Raw genomic sequence first — 21,688 nt, 5'->3', positions numbered from 1 at the left:
ATAAAAAAAAATAGTTAAATGATCTACAGAAACAATAATGAACAGTATAAGTTTTAAAGGATTAAGTAAATATTAAAGATTAAAATTTGCCTATTTAAAATGGGGAAAATACTGCTACAATCATCTATAATAGAATTCATGAAAGAAACTGCCTGTATTTAAAAAAGCTTACCTTAAAAACTACGAAATTGGAAAAAACATGTTTTATATCAAATTAAGACTTTTTTCTGCATAATTTTTATAATTTTCAATTTAGAAAAATAAAAACTGAATCAAGAATGATTACAAATAAAAAAATTATGATTTGTATGCATTTTCTCAGCAAGACAAGTTCAGTGATTCATAACTTTGTCAACAAATTATATAAAAAGTTAAGACTTAAGTCTAATCAAGAACTGATTATTAATCTTTTAAATATTTTGTTTTTTAATTTTCTAATGGTCAGTTGTACACAATTGCCAATTCCTTAAAAACTGCTACAAAACTCAAGAAAATAAGGAAACGGTTTTTGCACCAAACAGATTTTATTAATGTTATTACAATACATACATATTTAATAGTTTAATTATCTTACTAACAATACATAACTAAATAAATATATTTGATAATAGTTTAATAAAATACACAGCTAGTGAAAATTATTATAATACAAAAGATACAGGTTGACCCATTTAAAGCGCAACCCACCAATCAGTCTCCTATAATATTTGAATTGACTGCCCAGCTCTCCTACATTTTACTGGAATGGAATCATCTGATAAGAGAAAATGGCGTTGAAGCAGAAGACTGATACTGATACAGTAACGTTCATTGCATTGTTAGAGAGCAGATGGTATTTTCACAAGACGAATGTGTTTTTATTTTTGAGTTGTACTTTAGCATGCCATCAGTGGATGCAATGCAAGAATCTTTTTGCTGTAAGTACCATGATAAACCAACATCAAACAAGACATCAGTTTTGAGGTTAGTGGCTAAGTTTAGAGAGACAGATTCTCTTAATAACAAGGAACACAAAAGATCGATGACACTATTGAATCCATAGACAGTCCTGAAATCAAAGACCGATTAACTGACTCGCCAAAAAAATCACTGTATGCTTATCAGATGAAATTAATTTATCAAAATCAACCGTTCGTTCGATCATATCGAATTCAAACAGTTCATCAGCTTGTTGATCCAGACAAAGAAAAACGGCTAGAATATTGTCAATAGTTTCGTCAATTCATGCATGAGGGTATTCCCGTTATGGACTCGATTTTTTCACAGACAAGGGGTGGTTTCATCTGGGTGGCTATGTACACAGCTACAACAGTAGGATTTGGAAGCTGAAAATCCCCACGCATATCATGAAAAATAATTGCACCCACTGAAGATGGATGTATGGTGTGCAATATTACAAAAAAAATGATTGGTTTCTTTTCTTCAAGTACACCATTACTGCAAAACGATATCAGAATATTTTATTAACTCATTGCACCATCAGTCATGACTAAAATAATTCCATTAATGCATAATACAAATTTTAAAATAAAAACAGTAAAATAATGAAAATTGTATATTAATTTATCAAATGAGTGCTGCTATCTGTTTCATTTTTTATAAGACCGTTTTCTCGAACACTGTTTGATGGTTTATCAGATTGAAATTTTGTTTCTATTTTTATATTTAATATTTTTCTAATATATTTAATTTTATGTAATCATTATTAATTTTTAATGTTTCTAAATTTGTGTTAATACAAATAAAAGTTTTAATGTTTATTAGATGGTCTGTCATATTAAATAAACCTAATTTATTATTTTTGTAATTTTTATATGTTCAAAAAATCTCAAAGGATTTACTTGTTTTTTCTGTATAAATACTATCACAGTCATTATATTTAATCTTATAAATTCCATACAGATTGTTTGTTTATTTATTCTTTTTCATCTTTTATGACCGCATAGGATCACTTTAGTTAGTCTACTATCCAAGTCTCTTCGAAGGGACTGTTCAGGCTTTGCAATCCTCCCAATACATTTTCATACATTCCTATCTCCTTAACCTTTCTGGTGTTGATAATGTTGGTGTTGTTATTTTTTTCTTGTGAGTCTGAGCAAGTGTTTTTGCCCTTGATTTTTTCATTTATTTTTATCTTGTCTTTGGTTTCTTTGGGTGGGTGTAAGGCCAATTTCCTTCTGATTCTCTCTTATTTCTGTGATCCATCTGCATCCTGTGTTAGTGTTTTTCGAGTCGAGATTGTACTATACCAACTGTTTCAGAAATCTTGAATCTTGCATCCTCATGATGTATCCAAAGAATCCTAGTGTCCTCTTACACATTGAATCAGTGATGGGTTCTGACATTTCATAGACGACTTTGTTGGGTACGATCCGCCATTGCTCGACTTGTGGTACTTCTTGTTGATGCAAGTTTTTCAATTATATTTTCAGTTTTCTGGAGTCTGTCTTTGATTTTACATTCAGGTGGAAAAATTTTTCTGTATTTATGGATATTTTTTACTGTAGGTTGTTTGTTATTACTTTTCCAAGGTATTTAAATTGGGTTATTATTATTGACTTCATTACCATTGATGTTTACTTCTTTTAATTGTGTTGCTTTGTGGAGAGTAAGTTCTGCTCTTTCTAATGATATTTTGTGGAAAAATTTATTAGCAATGCTTTGAAATTGAACTACAATTGATTCCACATTCCATTTAACTCTTCAGCAAGTTCACTGTATTTTAATATTTTGTCATGCGATCTGAGTTCAGTTTAAGCATGTTTGAAATAGTAGAATCTATGAAGAAGCTAGTTCTGTACACTCAATCAAGGTGACATTTGTAGAGGAATTTCTCATAAATTCAATATATTACCAAAGGAAAAATGCTAAGCAGGTTATTTGAGCTACATTCAGAGGTACAGATTTTTCTAATGGATACAAATTTTAAATGGTGTGATCTGCAGATAAACTGTGCTTTACTACACTAGATTTCTTATCACATATTTTCTATCACCTCAGTAACTTAAATTTATGATTGCAAGATGAAACCAGCAAATCGATTTTCAGTAGAAGACAAAATGAAGGCATTTATAAAAAAAAGTTAAAAATGAATATCCATTGCTGCCCAGAAAACAATTTATTTTTAATTCCATTTTCTATCACATATCTTTATAAAACTCGATTTTCTGCTATGGTGACAATAAAAAATAAGTTTCAAATTTCATAATAAAGTTAACCTATACCAAAATTTGTGCTTAGTATTAACTGAACAAGAAATCTCCTCACTTGTTTCAACGATGCAGAATCATCTTTCTCACTGAATTTTTAGTCTTCAGGAGTATTATTACATAATAATGTAAGTAAATGTGTAATGTAACATTTCTTAATAAATAAATATTTTTCTAAAAAATGATTAAAAAATCTGTAATTAATAAAAAAATTGTAATACATGATTTTGTTTTATAAAATAAATAAATAAATACTTTCAAAAATGATTATAATTTTTTATTGCTTTACTATTCTGAAATGTAAAACTATCAGTATCTTAATGAGATGTTACAAATTTAGTTGTAGTTCAGTGGTATGCTACTGATCTATGATTCACATGAACGGTAAAAAAAATGTTGATAACCGCTACAATAAGAGCTCTATGGATTTTCATAATGCATTTGTGTTCTTTTACAGCATTTAAAAGTACATTTTATTAATACTCGTATGTTGTACTTAACCAGGTTTAATCATTGTTTTTCATGGGACAATGCTACTTACCTCATCCAAATAATTATGTTTTGAATTCTTTGTTTTTGTTTTGCATTGAATAAGGTCCATTACAAAATTAAATTCTGTGGTTTTTCTTAATGTTTTGACTGGTGTCACTTGAGCATAAAGTATCTATTTATCTTGAAATAAATTTGAGGTAGATGTAAAAGTGAATAAGTGAGCAAGAATGCAATGATGTATCTGAACAAGTTAGGCTTTCAGTAATAATGTTACTGGAAAAATAAATATAAATGTTGTTAGAAAATATATTTTACTGATGAGTTTTTTCATGTGGATAAGTTTCAGAAATAATATAGTTTTATCTTCAGCATGTCAACTCTTCATTAAATATAAATATTTCTAACAACTAAAAATTAAAAATATAAATGATATGAATCATGTAGTACATTAATTTCATACACTCAAACAGGGATTTTGAAGAAAAAACTACATATGTTTGTAAAAGCACCAGTGTGAGGAAATAAATGATCTTACATGACAGATTTTGAGTTAAAATATTCTTTTAAAATAAATATGCTGTATGAGTATTAATATGTATAAATGTAAATAAATTTTCTTTTTTAATTATTAACAGTGCACATTAAATATAATAGTAGAATGCTAATTTTACGACCACCAAAATCTTATTTCAAAATAAAATAATGTTACTTTAGTAAGAAGTATTTTTATGCTAGAGTCCATTGAGTCCATGATAAATATGAGAATTACTAAAATATTTATTTAATTTTTTTCTAATTATATTACTACATTACATTAAAATATGTGCATAATCAAACCTAATTCAAAAACAAATCTATACTTTCTCAAAAATGTTCATGATCAGTTAAAAAACAGTAGTATATTTACAAAAAAAGTTTACATTTAAGTTTTAATTTTTTTTAGTCATGATAGATCCTACCAACTTAATTTCTTTTTAAGATAAGACCATTTTACTTAACTGTAACTATCTTTGTGGTGGTAAAAAGTAATTCTTCAATAATATTATACCAATAATGGTAGCAGTTAACCATCATGAATATGGCCATAATCCTTACTAATCATTATGTTAAACCATTTCATATTTTTCTATTAAAGAATTAGGTATACCTTGAATAAAAAATGAAATATGAGTTGAAGTTTTGATTATGAAAAGAGAATAGAACTGAAAATATAACTGCTGACAGCTGTAGCCAAGGAGAAAACAAGCAAATTTTTGTTTTGTTGTTTCATTTATTTTATATATTTGCTTTCTAAAACCTAGAGAAACATAAAAAAAGGAAAATCAAATTTGAAATTTGTGTAAAATGTAGGAAAAGTACATCAGATAAATAAATAAATATTTTATCCGGATCAGTACATAATAATAGTAAGTACCATTTCATGAATGGCAAGCTATACTCATAGATAACAAAAGGAATGGTCTCATGTATGAATGTGGGGATGAAGGAAAATTATTAGAAAAACATGATCAGAACATCAGAAAGTCTACAATTAATAAATTTCAGAAAATTAACTTATAAAAGAAGAATTAGATTCCTTCACTGAATAAAAGAAGATTGACATGGTTGCTGATGAATGAACTGGATTAAAAACAAAATTATTACTAAACCCAAGAATGCAGATCAAAATAAATCATAAAAAAAATTAATTTACTGAAAATTATTATTACTGAAAATTATAGTTGTAATCATTAATGGACACTACTTATGAGAACATTCACCTTGAATTTGAAATTATATCACATGTCAAAATAGTAGTTTTGAAAAATCTTTATTATTTGCAAATTTATGAGATGATAGTGTTTTAAAAATGTGTTCATTTGAAGGTTTTTCTGTGTTATAATTTTATAAATATATAAACCATAAAATTGATGCTTAAACACAAATATTTAAAAATCACATTCACTGACTAGAATTGTTGTTAAAGTGTGCTATAACAAAGTTTGATCACCTTTTAGAATGTAAGAACTGGAGATTTTGATTAAAACACTTATAGGAAAAATATTTTATTTTACATTCTAAATTTTGCCAAAGATACAAATGTTTATCACTAGTTATCTTTAATCACAGATATTGTTATTAATATATTTTAAGAATAATGATATATCATATTAAATATTATCAGTTACCTTTGCCTTATTTTGTTAACTCAGTTTTTTGTAATTTCATTTCATCTTTATTCAAAATTTAAACATTACTAAAAAATAGTAACTACTAAATAAAATTAAAAAAGTCATTTGTCTTCTTCAAACTTTATCCATATTCCACCATCAACATGATTTAGGAAGGAATTCTTCATGATTTTCAAAGGTAACTTGGTCTTCTTACTTAATGTTATAGTGTAGTTTAGTAATAATGTAGCCAATATGATCTTCATTTCAAGCATTGCTAGTCTCATGGCTACAGCAAAATTGAAAAATAAAAAATTAGTTGACATTGTAAATTTGACCATACTTAAACATTAAATTACATTTAATTGATTGAAATTCTAAATATTTTTATTATTAAAAACTTGTTTCCATTATTAGCGCATTTCAGATGTTTCATAGATATTTTGAAAATGATAGAAGAAAATAAGTATATATGTGTGCGCATGCACACACACATGGGTATGATATTTCATATTCTACAAAATATGAAATTTTTTATGAACAAGCTGTACTAATTTTAAATAATTATGCGACAGATTACTATTACTTATAGATATAATGGCTTTACTTAATAATGAAATATAATTGCCTACAACATCCACAGAAACTGGAAGATAAATATTAATTCTCCCAAAGCAAATTGACAAAGGAAACAGTAAAGCTGGTTATGCATCCAAAAAAAAAAGATGATTCTTTCTGGACCTAACATAAGGCTTCCGAAAACCAATATTGATTATATCGCTTAAGAGACTTTTGAGTACCTTAGTAGAAAAAATAATATCCTGAAACAACTGCCAATCCCTCAGGGTTGTAAGACCTCAAAAACTACGCTGGGGTTTATAGACCTTAGAAGATACTTTGCCAAAACCTCTATGTAAAAAAATGAAAAATAAAATTTCTGGAAACAGCTTAAATTAAATTAGAACTGTAATCGTATTACAATTTAATATATTATATTGAGGTACAGTATTTAATCACTGGGCTGCTTATAAAGTTGAAACTGAGAAAGTTCCAGAGGAACCTTAAATCTCAGAGAAATCAAGTTACTAATCAGAGTCAGAGTTATGATGTAATTACTCACTGAAATCAACACGTGGTGGGAGGCACATTATTTTTGGTCCCATTCGCTGTCAGGATAGAAATCCCAACAGAGATACTGTCTATCACCTTCAACTCTTTCTCCCCATCGTTTCCACAGAAACCACTGAATCTGTGGTTGAAGATACTGGGGGTGACAGTGAACTTTCTTCAATAGCAACAGATTTTTATAGTGATGATGAGAATATAAAGGAGGATCAAAGAAATAAGAGAGAGGTTGACCTAAGGGCAAACCATGCTGATAAAATTTTATGCACCCTGAGTACGGTTCAGTATTTTAGTAGAATATAAATGGACACAAATGACATACAGCAGAATTGCAAGTTCTTATTGAAAAGTTAAAACCAATCTACACCTGTGTAGAAGAAATACATTTAAATATAAATGATAACTTCCAAATAAGAGTACAATGTATTTAAATTTGATCAACTTCCTAATATAGAACCTAGAGAAGGAGTAGATACATTGTCTTTAAACGCTCTCCAACATTTAAAAATCTAATTACCTTTAAGAAATGTAGAGCTGCTGCTAGAAGAGTAAATGGTAAAAAGACATCATTTTGTAACAAATATGTTTTATCTATAACCAGAAAAATACTCTAGCAGATGTCTGGAAAAAAGTTAAAGCATAGTTTGGATGGTCTGTCTTCTATCCTGAAACCCACCTATTAAACATTATAATGAAAATACTGATTTGCCGAATGACATCATTGATGTATTAGTGAACCAGTATGAAACAACAACCCTGACTGAAAATTATGATGATAATTTTCAGGCATATAAAGCTACTAATGAACCGGAGATAAATTTCAGGACTGAATGTCATTAACCATATTGCTACCTTTACAAAGAAAGAATGGAAATGCCAGCAATTCAACAGCCGGTATATGCCGTCTGGCAATTCAGCCAGACAGCATATAGCATATATAATAAGAAAATTGAGCTCCACTGCTAAGAAAGAATTCTAGGTCTGTCTAGCTCTGTCATGTACTGTTGGTAAAATATTTGGGTCGATGGTAACTTATTGACCCTTGCGGGTTCTAGAAAGTGGTGGATGGTTATTATTACATCAAACAGGGTTCTGGCAGTTTCACTCGAAAATTGACAAAAATGTGAACTTAGAAAATCTTATACTAAATAGTTTTTTTATTAAAGAATCATTGTTTTCCCATTTTCTTAGGTCTCGAGAAATTTTTTATATGACCTGGAGATAGCATATTAAAGCAGTTATATGATTGGGGATTCTAAGATAAATTACCAATTTTCAATGATAATTATGTACAAGATCGTACATTTAAAGTACGAGATTTGAATCAAACATTTGTTTCCAGAGTTTTAAAACTGGAGTCTGGCAGGGTTCACCTTTAAGTGGAACCCTATTTTATACTGCCGTAAATAGGCTATTTCCTTGCTTAGCCAAGGATGCTGGTAAAAGTTTTTCCATATGGATAGCAGTGTTTAGTAGTGTTCTATGTGAGAAATCACCATGTGATAGTAAAATACAAACTACAGTCACCGGTTAATAATCTTGTAAATGAAGGTAAAAGAAATGGTTTTTCATTTTCACTAGAAAAGAAATGTTGTGTGCATTTCTATAGATATGCACATACATGTCCAACACGTTATTTAGGTAGGAATGAAATAAGATATAAAGATAATGTGAAATTCTTAGGTGTTACATTTGACAGGTATCTATTGTGCTGAACTTATGTCGAATAGAATAACAATGTCCTAATGTAGAAAAACCCTAAATATAATGTTTTATACATATATATATATATATATATAAAACATATTAATTTGAGCTCAAACAAAGAAATTCTACAGAATTAGAACTTATACAAGTTGCTAATTACAACTTACAGTCCAGAATGTACTACAGCTGAGTTTTTTACTTATCCACGTCATCTGAAAAAGTTAGATCAACATCATGCAGGAATTCGGTGTGTTACAGGAGTGTTTCCAACAAACCCAGTACGAAGTCTCCTTTCTCAAGCAGGCATATTACGCCTATGTTATAGAAGAGAGATACTGAAATATGCAATGCATATTAAGTCATTTAAAACTCACCTGAATTACAAACTGTTTTTAGACATAGACTGGCCAAAGGGAAGGAAAGATGTAGGACCTGTTCAAAACCAACACGCAGCAAAAATTATGAGGAAATACATATAATAATATTTTCCTTAAGTGAAAGGAAAAATACTATTAAATAAATTACGTAATAAATTAAAAAAATTATTACACAATTAAATTTATTAATTTTTTACTTAATCTATTACGTAATAAATTATAAATTATCTAATACTAAAAAAAAAGAAAGTCCCCATAGCTATTCTCATGGTAACTTATGGTAAGAACTGATCTCTGTAATATATAGAAAGTGAATATATCTTGATGTATCATTCAGAATAGATTATGAAGCTAATATCTAAATATAAAAATTACAACCATACTTACACCTTACCTTATTGAGGTCTTACTAATACCATGTAGTCTCTATTCAGTCAGGTTACAGTATCAATCAAGCTCTAGGTTTCATATCACATTACAATGAAGGGATTGTTATATGTACTGATTCTCTGAGTGAAATAATGGCTTTACAAAATGCGTTCTATTAATCAGATACTTTGATCTATTAGTCACTCTTTACTATCTAAATAATGCACAGCAAAGGTGTAAATTTACATGAAGTCTGAGAATTGCATGCATCCTTGGTAATGAAACCACAGATGAGGCAACCAGATTGGCAGCAGCGCGAGAAATTGAAGATGGAATACCACTTAGAATACATGATATTAAGAATCGATAACACCATCATTGTAAAGAGAGGTTGGAGTGATGAATGAAAGAATTTGACAATCAAATTAAATGTAATAAAAAATACTTCATTCAAATGGAAGTCAGATACAAATTTTACAAAAGAGAGCATATGCTGTTAACGAGGATAACAATCTATCAGTCCAAACTAACTTCTTTGTACATATTAACTGGTAACAATCTACCTGTCTGTGCTAACTGTGATGCATTCCTCACAGTAAAACATATTGTTGAGGAGGGTAACAATTATCTACACCTCAGAATGAGGGTAGGTTTAAGAGGTGAAGCCTAATATGATTTGAGACAGGGCAAGAAACCTGGAAAGAAAATGTTAAAATTTTTATATAGAAACAGTTTGTTAGAATATTTATGAACATTAATAACTTTTTTGTAATGTGTCAAATATTAATTACTGCCTTGTAATGACTAATTTTACAGTTTCATATTTTGCAGCCCCTGTAATTTCTGTTTTGAATTTATTTTGAAGTTACTCATTAAATGTGTTTATATTGATGTTTTCTTCTTTATTTTGATGAGGGACCATTACAACCTTTTTAGAACAGGTAATTTGATAAATTTTAAAACTGATGAAGCTTTTGCAGAAACATATAACATTAAATAATGACAAGAATGATTGATCATGACATAAGTAATGGTTTTTGTGTTAAATTATTGGATGAGGGCTAATGACTTAAGTAGTCAATGGCTGAGAAGGAATAAAAAAATAAATAAAAATAATAAAATGTATGAATAAAAAATATCTTCATAGTAATGTATGCAATATTTATCAAACTGATTTTAATAATAACAAGATAATTAATGTAAAAATAGTGTTTAATGAAAAAATAATTATAAATCTCATTCAAAAGAGATATAATTATTAAACATATATAAAAGTGTGCATGTGCGCGTGTGTGTACTCAAACACACATATAAAATACACATATAAATATGCATATATGTGTGCCAATGCATGGTTGTATCTACCAGTATTTTCATGAATGGAAATTAATTAATTATTAGAAACAAAGCAACTCTCTGTTTGAAATATCTTGATAATATTATATATATCTATGCCTGCACTAGTGCCTGCAAGAAAACCTTTTTTCACTTGCATATTACATATTCAAGTGAAAAAATTTAATTCACAACATATACATGTACATGCCCACACACGCTTTCACATACATAGAAATGGTTATCTATTTTTACATAAAATAAAAGGGTCAAAATCCGTTATATGCCCACAACGCTTTCATTTGTTAGTTCTTAGCTAGTGCCACTGAAATGCAATATCGAAATACGAAAATAAATAAATAAAATTATAAATGTAATCTAACGAAACTTAACCTACACTATTCTTATTTCAATGTAGCGTTTCAGTGGCGTCATCTAAGAATTAACTAATTAATTACGTAAGCATTGTGTTCCTGTAATGGATTTTGACCAATAAAATTAAATGTTTTATAAGAGGTTATTTAAGTGAATAAAAACAAAATTCAGCCCACAACTCAAATAACATCCTAAACACAAATAATTATTAAAAAATCTTCTTACAATATACTTTTACACAAGCACATTTTTATACAAATGAAATAGCAACTGATATGATCACATCAATTGAAGATGAAAAGCATATCTGTTAAAATATACTCATCATAGATATTAAAGCCAAGTGAGAACATAATATTCGGTCTTCCAAATATAAAGTTCAACTTATATGGACATATATCATATATGTACATGTTCTTTGACAAGAACATATCTGCTGTAAGATGTTTGGTAAGACTTTATTGTGATTTTTTATAAATTTTAATCACACTAAACAGGTATACTAAAATCTTTTTATAAATTAGATATTGTATAAATTTATTACCAATACAAATCCTTGGTCCAGAGCCAAATGGGAAAAAAGCACCCTTTGGAATGGCATCCATATCTTCAAAACGGTCAGGATTAAACTTCTCAGGATCAGGAAAGTACTGAGGGTCCCTCTGAAGGGAAGCTACAGGAACCATCACTGAGCTACCTTTTTCTATAATTACATCAGTACCTGGGATTTTGTAGTCTTTTGTACAATATCTCACCAATACCCCAGCTACTGCATGCAAGCGGAAAGTTTCTGAAATAAAATAAATGATGTGTTATTAATCAGTTGATCATCATTTCCTTCTGATGACAGTCAGAATGAACATAAAACTTACAAACTTACTAATAAGTTACTCTTTTGCACCATTTGCTTTCAACTTTATGCTTTACTGTAAAATAAACCTCCCATGGGTCATTTACCTCAAATATATGATGTTGGAATCAATGTAAAACTGTTTTTTTATCCTGGATAAAGCAACTGATATAGCATAACTTATTTTACAAAAAAAATATAGAACAAAATTGATTATCTCTTATTTCAATTATTTATTCTCTTATAATACAAAAATGTATTTTACCCTTCTCACCAAACTATTTACCACTTATTACATTAGTTATGTTAACAAGTCCCTAGAAATTAAATTACTAATCTTTCTCATTGTATTTTAGAAACAAATTTGTTGATTTCTTGATGTGAATTTTATGATATATAAAATTGTAACTTCATCAAATTAACTTTACTTGTTAATATTTTCAAATTAAAAAAAAATAAATAAATAAACTTTAAATGCAGGTACTTTATTTTAAAAGCTCTTTAAAATAAGTTATTTCCTTCACCATTTGAAAATGTTTAGAAATCACCCCTGTCTTCTTGTAAACTAGACTTCTATACTTCAAAATGGTAAATAATTCTCTTACATATTCAACATATCTTGCATTGGAAAAATACTGCACATGAAAACACTCTGATAATCCTTCCTTTTGTTATCTATAGACTAGTAATATGATACACCCTTGTAACTTAATAAATACGTGTATGTGAAGTCATTTTTCATGTCAGCATAAAATTACTTGCTTGTAAATATGCATTACACTTATGAACATAGTTTTTTTTTTTATCTAATGGCTATTTATAAATTAATCTTTGGTTGAGTAATAAAGATAGGCAAAATAAACTGAAAAAAATTGATACCTTATAAAAGTTACATTATAATACATATTTATATTTGACATGGTCACCATCTAAATTCAAATATATGCTAGGATTGATTTGCTTGAATATTTTGGGTTTGTTGAGTGAGTGCGCGTGCGCGCATGTGTGTTTGTGCCTACTGTTTGGAACGGCCTTTTGTTCCAATATTGATGAATGAAAAACATTTCTCATCTCCAGTAACAATAGTGACAATAAATTCACTTCCTTTGTCATGATGATCTTCAAATAGTCAATGTTGCTCTTATTCTTTTCATTTTGTTGTTATCTATAATTTGATTTGTTTTTACTGCGCACAACACTTACAAACACTCAGTAATAATTATGTAAAGAATGGACCTTGAAATTTGAGGAAAATTTTCACTAAGAGCAGTAATTGTGAAGAGGCTTTTATCATGAACAGCATGTTCAATTTTTTCAACAAGCACACCATTCACAATGGAATATTACCTTCCTTTCTTGTCATGCACATTAGATCAGTCTTCTCTAAATTTCCTGCACCAGCTCTACAGAATCACCGTTCATTTTATTATTACCGTAAACTACACACATGTAATGGTGGATCTCAGATGTAAATGTTCCTTTTGTTTGTAAAAAAAAATGAATGACGGTACGTACCGTCATTCCAAATATGGAAGACGAATATCCTCCATATTTTACCAACTACTACTCGAACAGTATAGAAAATGATATGGCGATTGACTATATATGCGACAATGTGTAAGCTTAGCTAATGACTGCTACGTATTAATAAATAATTCTTAATGCTTGAATCTTATTTAATTATAAACAGTTCAATTGCCATTATTTGTGGTGAAATTTAAAGCAATTTACGAGTATACATTCAAAAATCCTCCTCTATGAATCATGAGACCTTGCCGTTGGTGAGGGGGCTTGAGTGCTCAGGGATACAGAGTAGCTGGACCGAAGGTGCAACCATATCGGAGAGGTATCTGTTGAGAGCCAGACTAAGGAATGATTCCTGAAAGAGGGCAGCAGCTCTTTCAGTAGTTGTTAGGGGCGTGAGTCACAATGACTTAAACGGCCGTATCAACATCACTCAGTCCTCTGAGTACTGCGCAGCTGAAAGCAATGGAAAACTACAGCTGCTTTTTTTCCAAGAAAATGTGGCTCTCTGCATTTTCACATAGCAACAATGGAGGCGCCTTCCTTGGTAAAATATTCCGGAGGTAAAATAGTCCCCCGTTCGGATCTCCGGGTGGGGACTACTAAGGAAGGGGTCACCAGAAAATTAAAAAATAACATTCTACGAGTCGGAGCGTGGAATGTTAGAAGCTTAAAAAAGGTTGGTAGGCTAGAAAATTTAAAAAGGGAAATGGATAGGGTGAATGTGGATATAGTAGGAATTAGTGAGGTTCGGTGGGAAGAGGAAGGCGACTTTTGGTCAGGTGATTTTAGAGTAATTAACTCAGCGTCAAATAATGGGCAGGCAGGAGTAGGTTTCGTGATGAACAAGAAGATAGGGAGGAGAGTGGAGTATTTCAAAACGCATAGCGATAGAATCATTGTAATAAGGATAAAATCAAAACCTAAACCGACAACGATTGTTAACGTTTATATGCCTACAAGTGCCCATGATGATGATGAGGTAGAGTGTGTATACGAAGAGATTGATGAAACAATTAAACACGTAAAGGGAGATGAAAATTTAATAATAGTTGGAGATTGGAATGCAAGCATTGGAAAAGGCAAGGAAGGAAATATAGTGGGTGAATATGGGCTGGGCAAAAGGAATGAAAGAGGGGACCGACTTATAGAATTTTGCACGAAGTATAATTTAGTAATTGCCAACACCCAATTTAAAAATCATAATAGAAGAATATACACTTGGAAAAAGCCAGGCGATACTGGAAGGTATCAGATAGATTATATCATGGTTAAGCAAAGATTTAGAAATCAACTCGTTGACTGCAAAACTTACCCTGGAGCAGACATTGATAGCGACCATAATTTGGTGATAATGAAATGTAGATTGGGGTTTAAAAACCTGAAGAAAAGTTGTCAGATGAATCGGTGGAATTTAGAGAAGCTTGAGGAAGAGGAGGTAAAGAAGATTTTTGAGGAGGACATCGCAAGAGGTCTGAGTAAAAAAGATATGGTAGAAAATGTAGAAGAAGAATGGGAGAATGTTAAAAAGGAAATTCTTAAATCAGCTGAAGCAAACTTAGGCGGAATAAAGAGAACTGGTAGAAAACCTTGGGTTTCAGACGATATATTGCAGCTGATGGATGAACGTAGAAAATATAAGAATGCTAATGATGAAGAAAGTAAAAGGAACTATCGGCAATTAAGAAATGCTATAAATAGGAAATGCAAACTGGCGAAAGAAGAGTGGATTAAAGAAAAGTGTTCAGAAGTGGAAAGAGAAATGAACATTGGTAAAATTGACGGAGCATACAGGAAAGTTAAGGAAAATTTTGGGGTACATAAATTAAAATCTAATAATGTGTTAAACAAAGATGGTACACCAATACATAATACGAAAGGTAAAGTCGATAGATGGGTGGAATATATTGAAGAGTTATACGGAGGAAATGAATTAGAAAATGGTGTTATAGAGGAAGAAGAGGAAGTTGAGGAGGATGAAATGGGAGAAACAATACTGAGATCTGAATTTAAGAGAGCATTAAAAGATTTAAATGGCAGAAAGGCTCCTGGAATAGACGGAATACCTGTAGAATTACTGCGCAGTGCAGGTGAGGAAGCGATTGATAGATTATACAAACTGGTGTGTAATATTTATGAAAAAGGGGAATTTCCGTCAGACTTCAAAAAAAGTGTTATAGTTATGATACCAAAGAAAGCAGGGGCAGATAAATGTGAAGAATACAGAACAATTAGTTTAACTAGTCATGCATCAAAAATCTTAACTAGAATTTTATACAGAAGAATTGAGAGGAGAGTGGAAGAAGTGTTAGGAGAAGACCAATTTGGTTTCAGGAAAAGTATAGGGACAAGGGAAGCAATTTTAGGCCTCAGATTAATAGTAGAAGGAAGATTAAAGAAAAACAAACCAACATACTTGGCGTTTATAGACCTAGAAAAGGCTTTCGATAACGTAGATTGGAATAAAATGTTCAGCATTTTAAAAAAATTAGGGTTCAAATACAGAGATAGAAGAACAATTGCTAACATGTACAGGAACCAAACAGCAACAATAACAATTGAAGAACATAAGAAAGAAGCCCTAATAAGAAAGGGAGTCCGACAAGGATGTTCCCTATCTCCGTTACTTTTTAATCTTTACATGGAACTAGCAGTTAATGATATTAAAGAACAATTTAGATTCGGAGTAACAGTACAAGGTGAAAAGATAAAGATGCTACGATTTGCTGATGATATAGTAATTCTAGCCGAGAGTAAAAAGGATTTAGAAGAAACAATGAATGGCATAGATGAAGTCCTACGCAAGAACTATCGCATGAAAATAAACAAGAACAAAACAAAAGTAATGAAATGTAGTAGAAATAACAAAGATGGACCGCTGAATGTGAAAATAGGAGGAGAAAAGATTATGGAGGTAGAAGAATTTTGTTATTTGGGAAGTAAAATTACTAAAGATGGACGAAGCAGGAGCGATATAAAATGCCGAATAGCACAAGCTAAACGAGCCTTCAGTAAGAAATATAATTTGTTTACATCAAAAATTAATTTAAATGTCAGGAAAAGATTTTTGAAAGTGTATGTTTGGAGTGTCGCTTTATATGGAAGTGAAACTTGGACAATCGGAGTATCTGAGAAGAAAAGATTAGAAGCTTTTGAAATGTGGTGCTATAGGAGAATGTTAAAAATCAGATGGGTGGATAAAGTGACAAATGAAGAGGTATTGCGGCAAATAGATGAAGAAAGAAGCATTTGGAAGAATATAGTTAAAAGAAGAGACAGACTTATAGGCCACATACTAAGGCATCCTGGAATAGTCGCTTTAATATTGGAAGGACAGGTAGAAGGGAAAAATTGTGTAGGCAGGCCACGTTTGGAGTATGTAAAACAAATTGTTGGGGATGTAGGATGTAGAGGGTATACTGAAATGAAACGACTAGCACTAGATAGGGAATCTTGGAGAGCTGCATCAAACCAGTCAAATGACTGAAGACAAAAAAAAAAAATTCAAAAATATAACATGTACTTATTAGTATTAGGTTAAAGTTTGTACCATAAATTGTTTGTTCTAAGTATGCCATCTTTTTAATAGCCTGATAATTAAATTCATGAGATGAGAGAATATCAGCAACTTCTTCTTTTATTCGTTTTTGAACATCTTGATTCACAGCCAGTTCATATAGAACAAAACTCAGTGAACCTGCTGTTGTTTCACTTCCACCACTTATAAATAAAAACGTCTGTGAAGTTATAAATTCTTCAGTAAAAATTTCTGGAAAAAAAACATAAATTTAAAAAAAAAATATTTATATTTTGTAGTACAAAATATAGTAAATATAGTCATCATAAATTATTCAGCACTTTTAGATGTCTAGAATAAAATAACAAAGCAATGTATTTACATGAATGTTTCATTGTTGAACAGGGCATTTCAAACAGTTTTGTTTAAAATAATTATTAACTTCAAGCAAATTCCATATAAGCATCTTTTGTGGCACGTAGAATTTCTACATGATATTCAATTTCATGTCACTCATTATGAAGAATATCTGGAGTTATTCCATTAATTAAACCTTTGATTTTTCTTTTTAGCTCATTGAAGTTGACAATCTTCATTGCTTACACCCTGTCTTTGACAAACCAGCGTGGTGGCCAGTGAATTAGTCCATCATAGTCAATTAAACATTGAAGAAATTGTTCATATAGGTAGTCCCTAACAGGTAAACCCAGTGTGATGGTGCACCATATTGTTCAATGCAAATGTCGGGTTGCAGAAGTTCAGTTTGTGGTACTGTATACTCCTGCAACATGTTTTGATAACTAACGCTAGTAACCATTGGCTCAGTGAAGAAGAATGGTTGGATCACTTCATAAGCTGTGATCACACACTAAACGTTAATTTTTGGCCTATTGCATTTTGATTGTCTAACAGCATGAGGGTTCTTGCTACCCTAAAGCCTACAGTTATGACAGTTAACATGACCAGAGACATGGAAAGTAGCTTCGTCAGAGAAGATTACTTAATTTAAAAATGCTTTATCTTCATTCACTTTATCAAAAATGTTCACAGCTATACAGTAATGGCATGGTTTATTGTCATTTTCAATTGCATGCACCAATTGGATTTTGTATGCATGAAGTTTAAGCGCTTTTGTAGAATCATCACAATTCTCGATTTCATTATTTTCACTCCCAAATTTGCACGATTCGCTTCACCTAGGCTTCTCAGAAATGTTTCTCTTATTCGATCCACAACTTCCTTGGGGACTGAAGGTTTGCCAGCACTTTTTTTGTGAATTACACTTCCTGCATCCTTAAACTACTGACACCAACTTTATTAATAGAGTCTTAATTAGAAGGATAACAGCTCTATTTTAAATGATAATGTCTACGAACAGTAATAGCAGATCTGCTTTCATGAAACCATAGTACAAACATTGCTTTCTCTTACATGGCAGCCATTGCTCAACTGACGATCTCCCTTGTCATTACATCATGTCAGCATGTTTATTCAAGGTCATGAGCAACTCTTGGTATCTATACTAATGTTTGAAACAAATAAACCCATGCTACATTGTTTTGTTCATTTTTTATTCCCCTAAAATAGCCTGAATAATTTATGTGAACCTTGCATATTAATCACAGAAGTATTGTAGTACTAAATTATTATCTATATTAAAGTTAATTATCATACATTACAAAACATTTTGTCGTACTTGTATATAGTTAATAATAATTGATCAACAATGAAAGAAGAGAAAGTGGATAGAATTCATTAAATTACTAAAACCAAAAAAATAAAACTGAAGATTATAAAAGAAAGGAATTATTACCATAAACAAACATTAGATTATAATGAGAGCTAGATATTGGGATATATTGAAAAAAAAATAATTGAAAAAAATTAAGACAGAATCAATAAATTCTAGAAAATAGGGAGAAGAGTGAGATTCCAGATGTTTAAGTGTAATTGAGAATGAATTAAAAATATAGTGAGTTTAATGATATACCAGGATAGATGCTGGAAGATTCAACAATTATCTTTGGAGACGGTACTGTATAAAGTTATGGAATTAATCAATGAAATTCAATAACCAGATGATCTAAAAACAGCAATGTTGCCACTAATAAAGACAAGCAACAAACATGAGTGTGATTATTTTAGAGTATTGGGCAAAATTTGAATAGATATTGTGGGATTTTAATTTATATGCTAAGAAAAATGGTAATTTCAGTTTGTAAACTGCACTTTCATTGTCTGACGATGTGTTACGTGTTTTGTCCGAATATGTCCCAATCAATTGGAAGATTCTTTCATATAATATTTATTTACATTGAAAACATACTAGGCAGGTACAGTATCACTTTAACTCTACTGAATGATTCATCTCATTCAATACATTTCAAAGAAATTTTCTAAAAAGTGGTTAGTAATGGACTATTTGTTAAAAGGTTTATTACCATGGAAGATGAGAATTTTTGATGGTTCATCATGCAGGTTTTGTGAAAATCAATGTTGTAACCAACCAAGTTTGATTACAGGTGGAGAATTTTCAGAGAAAACTGTATTTCAATATATTCATAGGAAAATACATGCTACTAGAAATAATGTTCAACAGCATGCAAATTTTCAAAACTTTGTGTGATTTAATAGATCCAGGTTGAAGTAGTAGGTATTATCAGGCATACAATATAATTTTAACTATATTATGTTAAACTACATCATATTATACTACATTTACTATATGACTGATGATTCCAATTATGATCAGGTATATTATTTAATTAGATAGAAGAACTCAATATAATATAATATATTTTTATAAGTGATAGATTTACTGTTTCATTTCAACTGTTGGAGGTACCAATTGGAAATTTTAATGAAAACCTTAATGGATCCATTCATGTTACTCCACTGAACAGAATTGTATATATATATGAATTTAGATTTGTATCTGGTTAAGGAGTAGGGGGTGCTGTTTATATGCAACCTATGTGATTCATCATTCCAAGGAGAAAAGATCTCAGAAAGAAAGACAGCTATTGTTATAACTAATAGGCTAGATGTGTACTCATAGTGAACAGCTCCAGCTGTCTGTTAGGGTCTCCCCATTCTAGATTTAGATATAATAAACAAAGGAACATTAGTGCCCAAGTTATATAAAAAAGAAAAAAATAACTAAATAGAGGAAAACTAAGTTTAAGACCAGTGAGAACGCAAAATGGTTAATGACCAAAATAGGCATATAGAATATACGAGAATGCTGGTAAAAGAGATGCTGGAGGAGAACCATATCAGCCCGTCAAAATGATGTTTTGTATAGATTAAAAATGATGTCTTAATTCTAAGTGTAAACTTGCTTTTATAAGATCTTTTCAAGATTACTATCTTATTTCACTTCCAGTTATCTTAAGATTAAGCTGTTAGTGTTGCTTGTCCAAGTGGTTATGATACCTGTTAATGTATAATTAAACAATTGTAGGCAACTTAACGTAAGATACCCCTTCTCTAGAGTGTGATAAAGACATTTCCAAAAATAAGAGGCAGGGTATTAAATTACCACACAGAACTAAAAATACAACACTAAAAGTTGTTAAATAAAGTGAAGGAAGAAGTGTTTCTTTTTAGTGAGCTGAATATATTATTGCTTATCAACATGTCAAGCTCATCAAACTGCAAGTTCTAAAAGTGAGACTTCACTTTGTAGACCACGGGGACCAATTGAACAATAGATACTGTTCTTTGAAAAAAGCAACACTCTGACAGGTGTCACTTGTGTCTTCAGTTGGTATTTGTGATGCATCAGTCATAACAAAGATGATGCAAAACAACAGATTATCCATTTAGTATAAGGTCAAATAGTATACTTCATCTATGTTAACTTTGTTTATGCTGGTTTAGTGAAATTAATTTGAATTGACTTAGTGACTTTATATACTGTAAAATCTTCATGTTAATACCTGTATGTGGCTAATATATTTGTATGTGTGTCCTATTTTTATAAAATAATTTAACAAAGTATCTCTGCTTCTATGTGAGATCTAACATCTCAAAAATTATCATGTGCATACTGCTTGTATATGGTTTTTGCATCTACAGGTAGACATGGCATCTAGATTTTCAAAACTAGTATTGTTATTTTTATTCTATTATCTTTATATACAATCCTATGAATTGATTTATACTACCACTCCATCACAGAGTTGTAGCAGCTCGACCTTTCATCCAGAGGTCCTGTGTTTGAATCCCAGTCAGACATGGTATTTTTCATCAATAAAAAGATAAAAATAAAATGAAATCTAACTGTAGGATATACCAGATTAAAGAATAAATTTTCAAATTTTACTAGTGATTAAATTTTTATGCTAATAACATTAAAATATTACTCATCTATGCCATTATTGCAATTATTACACATGTTAAGGTACACCAGGAGCACTTCACAGTTATAGCTAATGCATTCTTTTTCTGGAACTACTGTTTGTGTGTACTGATTTGGTGATTTGTTTTTTTGGAAACTTTTGGTTGGATAATGGAAGTTTTTAAAAGAAGTGTTGTGTAAATGAAGTTGAATTGGTTAGGCAAGAAAAGGTATCTTCATTTCCTTGTGACATCTTAAACATAATATTTTCTGTAAAAATAAGACAGAATTTGAAAAAATCTTTTATAGTTACGGT

The 21,688-nt window shown here is 30.3% G+C and overlaps 1 protein-coding gene across 1 annotated transcript in view; it reads right to left on the bottom strand.

Moving 5' to 3' along the window:
• Nucleotides 1-3,095: 3,095 nt before the first annotated feature.
• The window catches only part of LOC142320078 (uncharacterized), a 72,134-nt gene continuing 53,541 nt past the window's right edge, over nt 3,096-21,688 (bottom strand). Inside the window, exons 7-9 of the mRNA XM_075357752.1 lie at nt 17,064-17,282; nt 11,684-11,929; nt 3,096-6,140 (exon numbers count right to left, since the gene is read on the bottom strand). Of these exons, the coding sequence (XP_075213867.1) occupies nt 5,974-6,140; nt 11,684-11,929; nt 17,064-17,282 (632 nt within the window). The 3' untranslated portion in view covers nt 3,096-5,973. The remainder of the gene's footprint in view (nt 6,141-11,683; nt 11,930-17,063; nt 17,283-21,688) is intronic.

The sequence above is a fragment of the Lycorma delicatula genome, chromosome 2, assembly GCF_047948215.1.
Source record: "Lycorma delicatula isolate Av1 chromosome 2, ASM4794821v1, whole genome shotgun sequence".
Taxonomy (NCBI): Eukaryota; Metazoa; Arthropoda; class Insecta; order Hemiptera; family Fulgoridae; genus Lycorma; species Lycorma delicatula.
The sequence above is the reverse complement of the archived record's forward strand: the minus strand, read 5'-3'. Positions and strand labels throughout refer to the sequence as shown.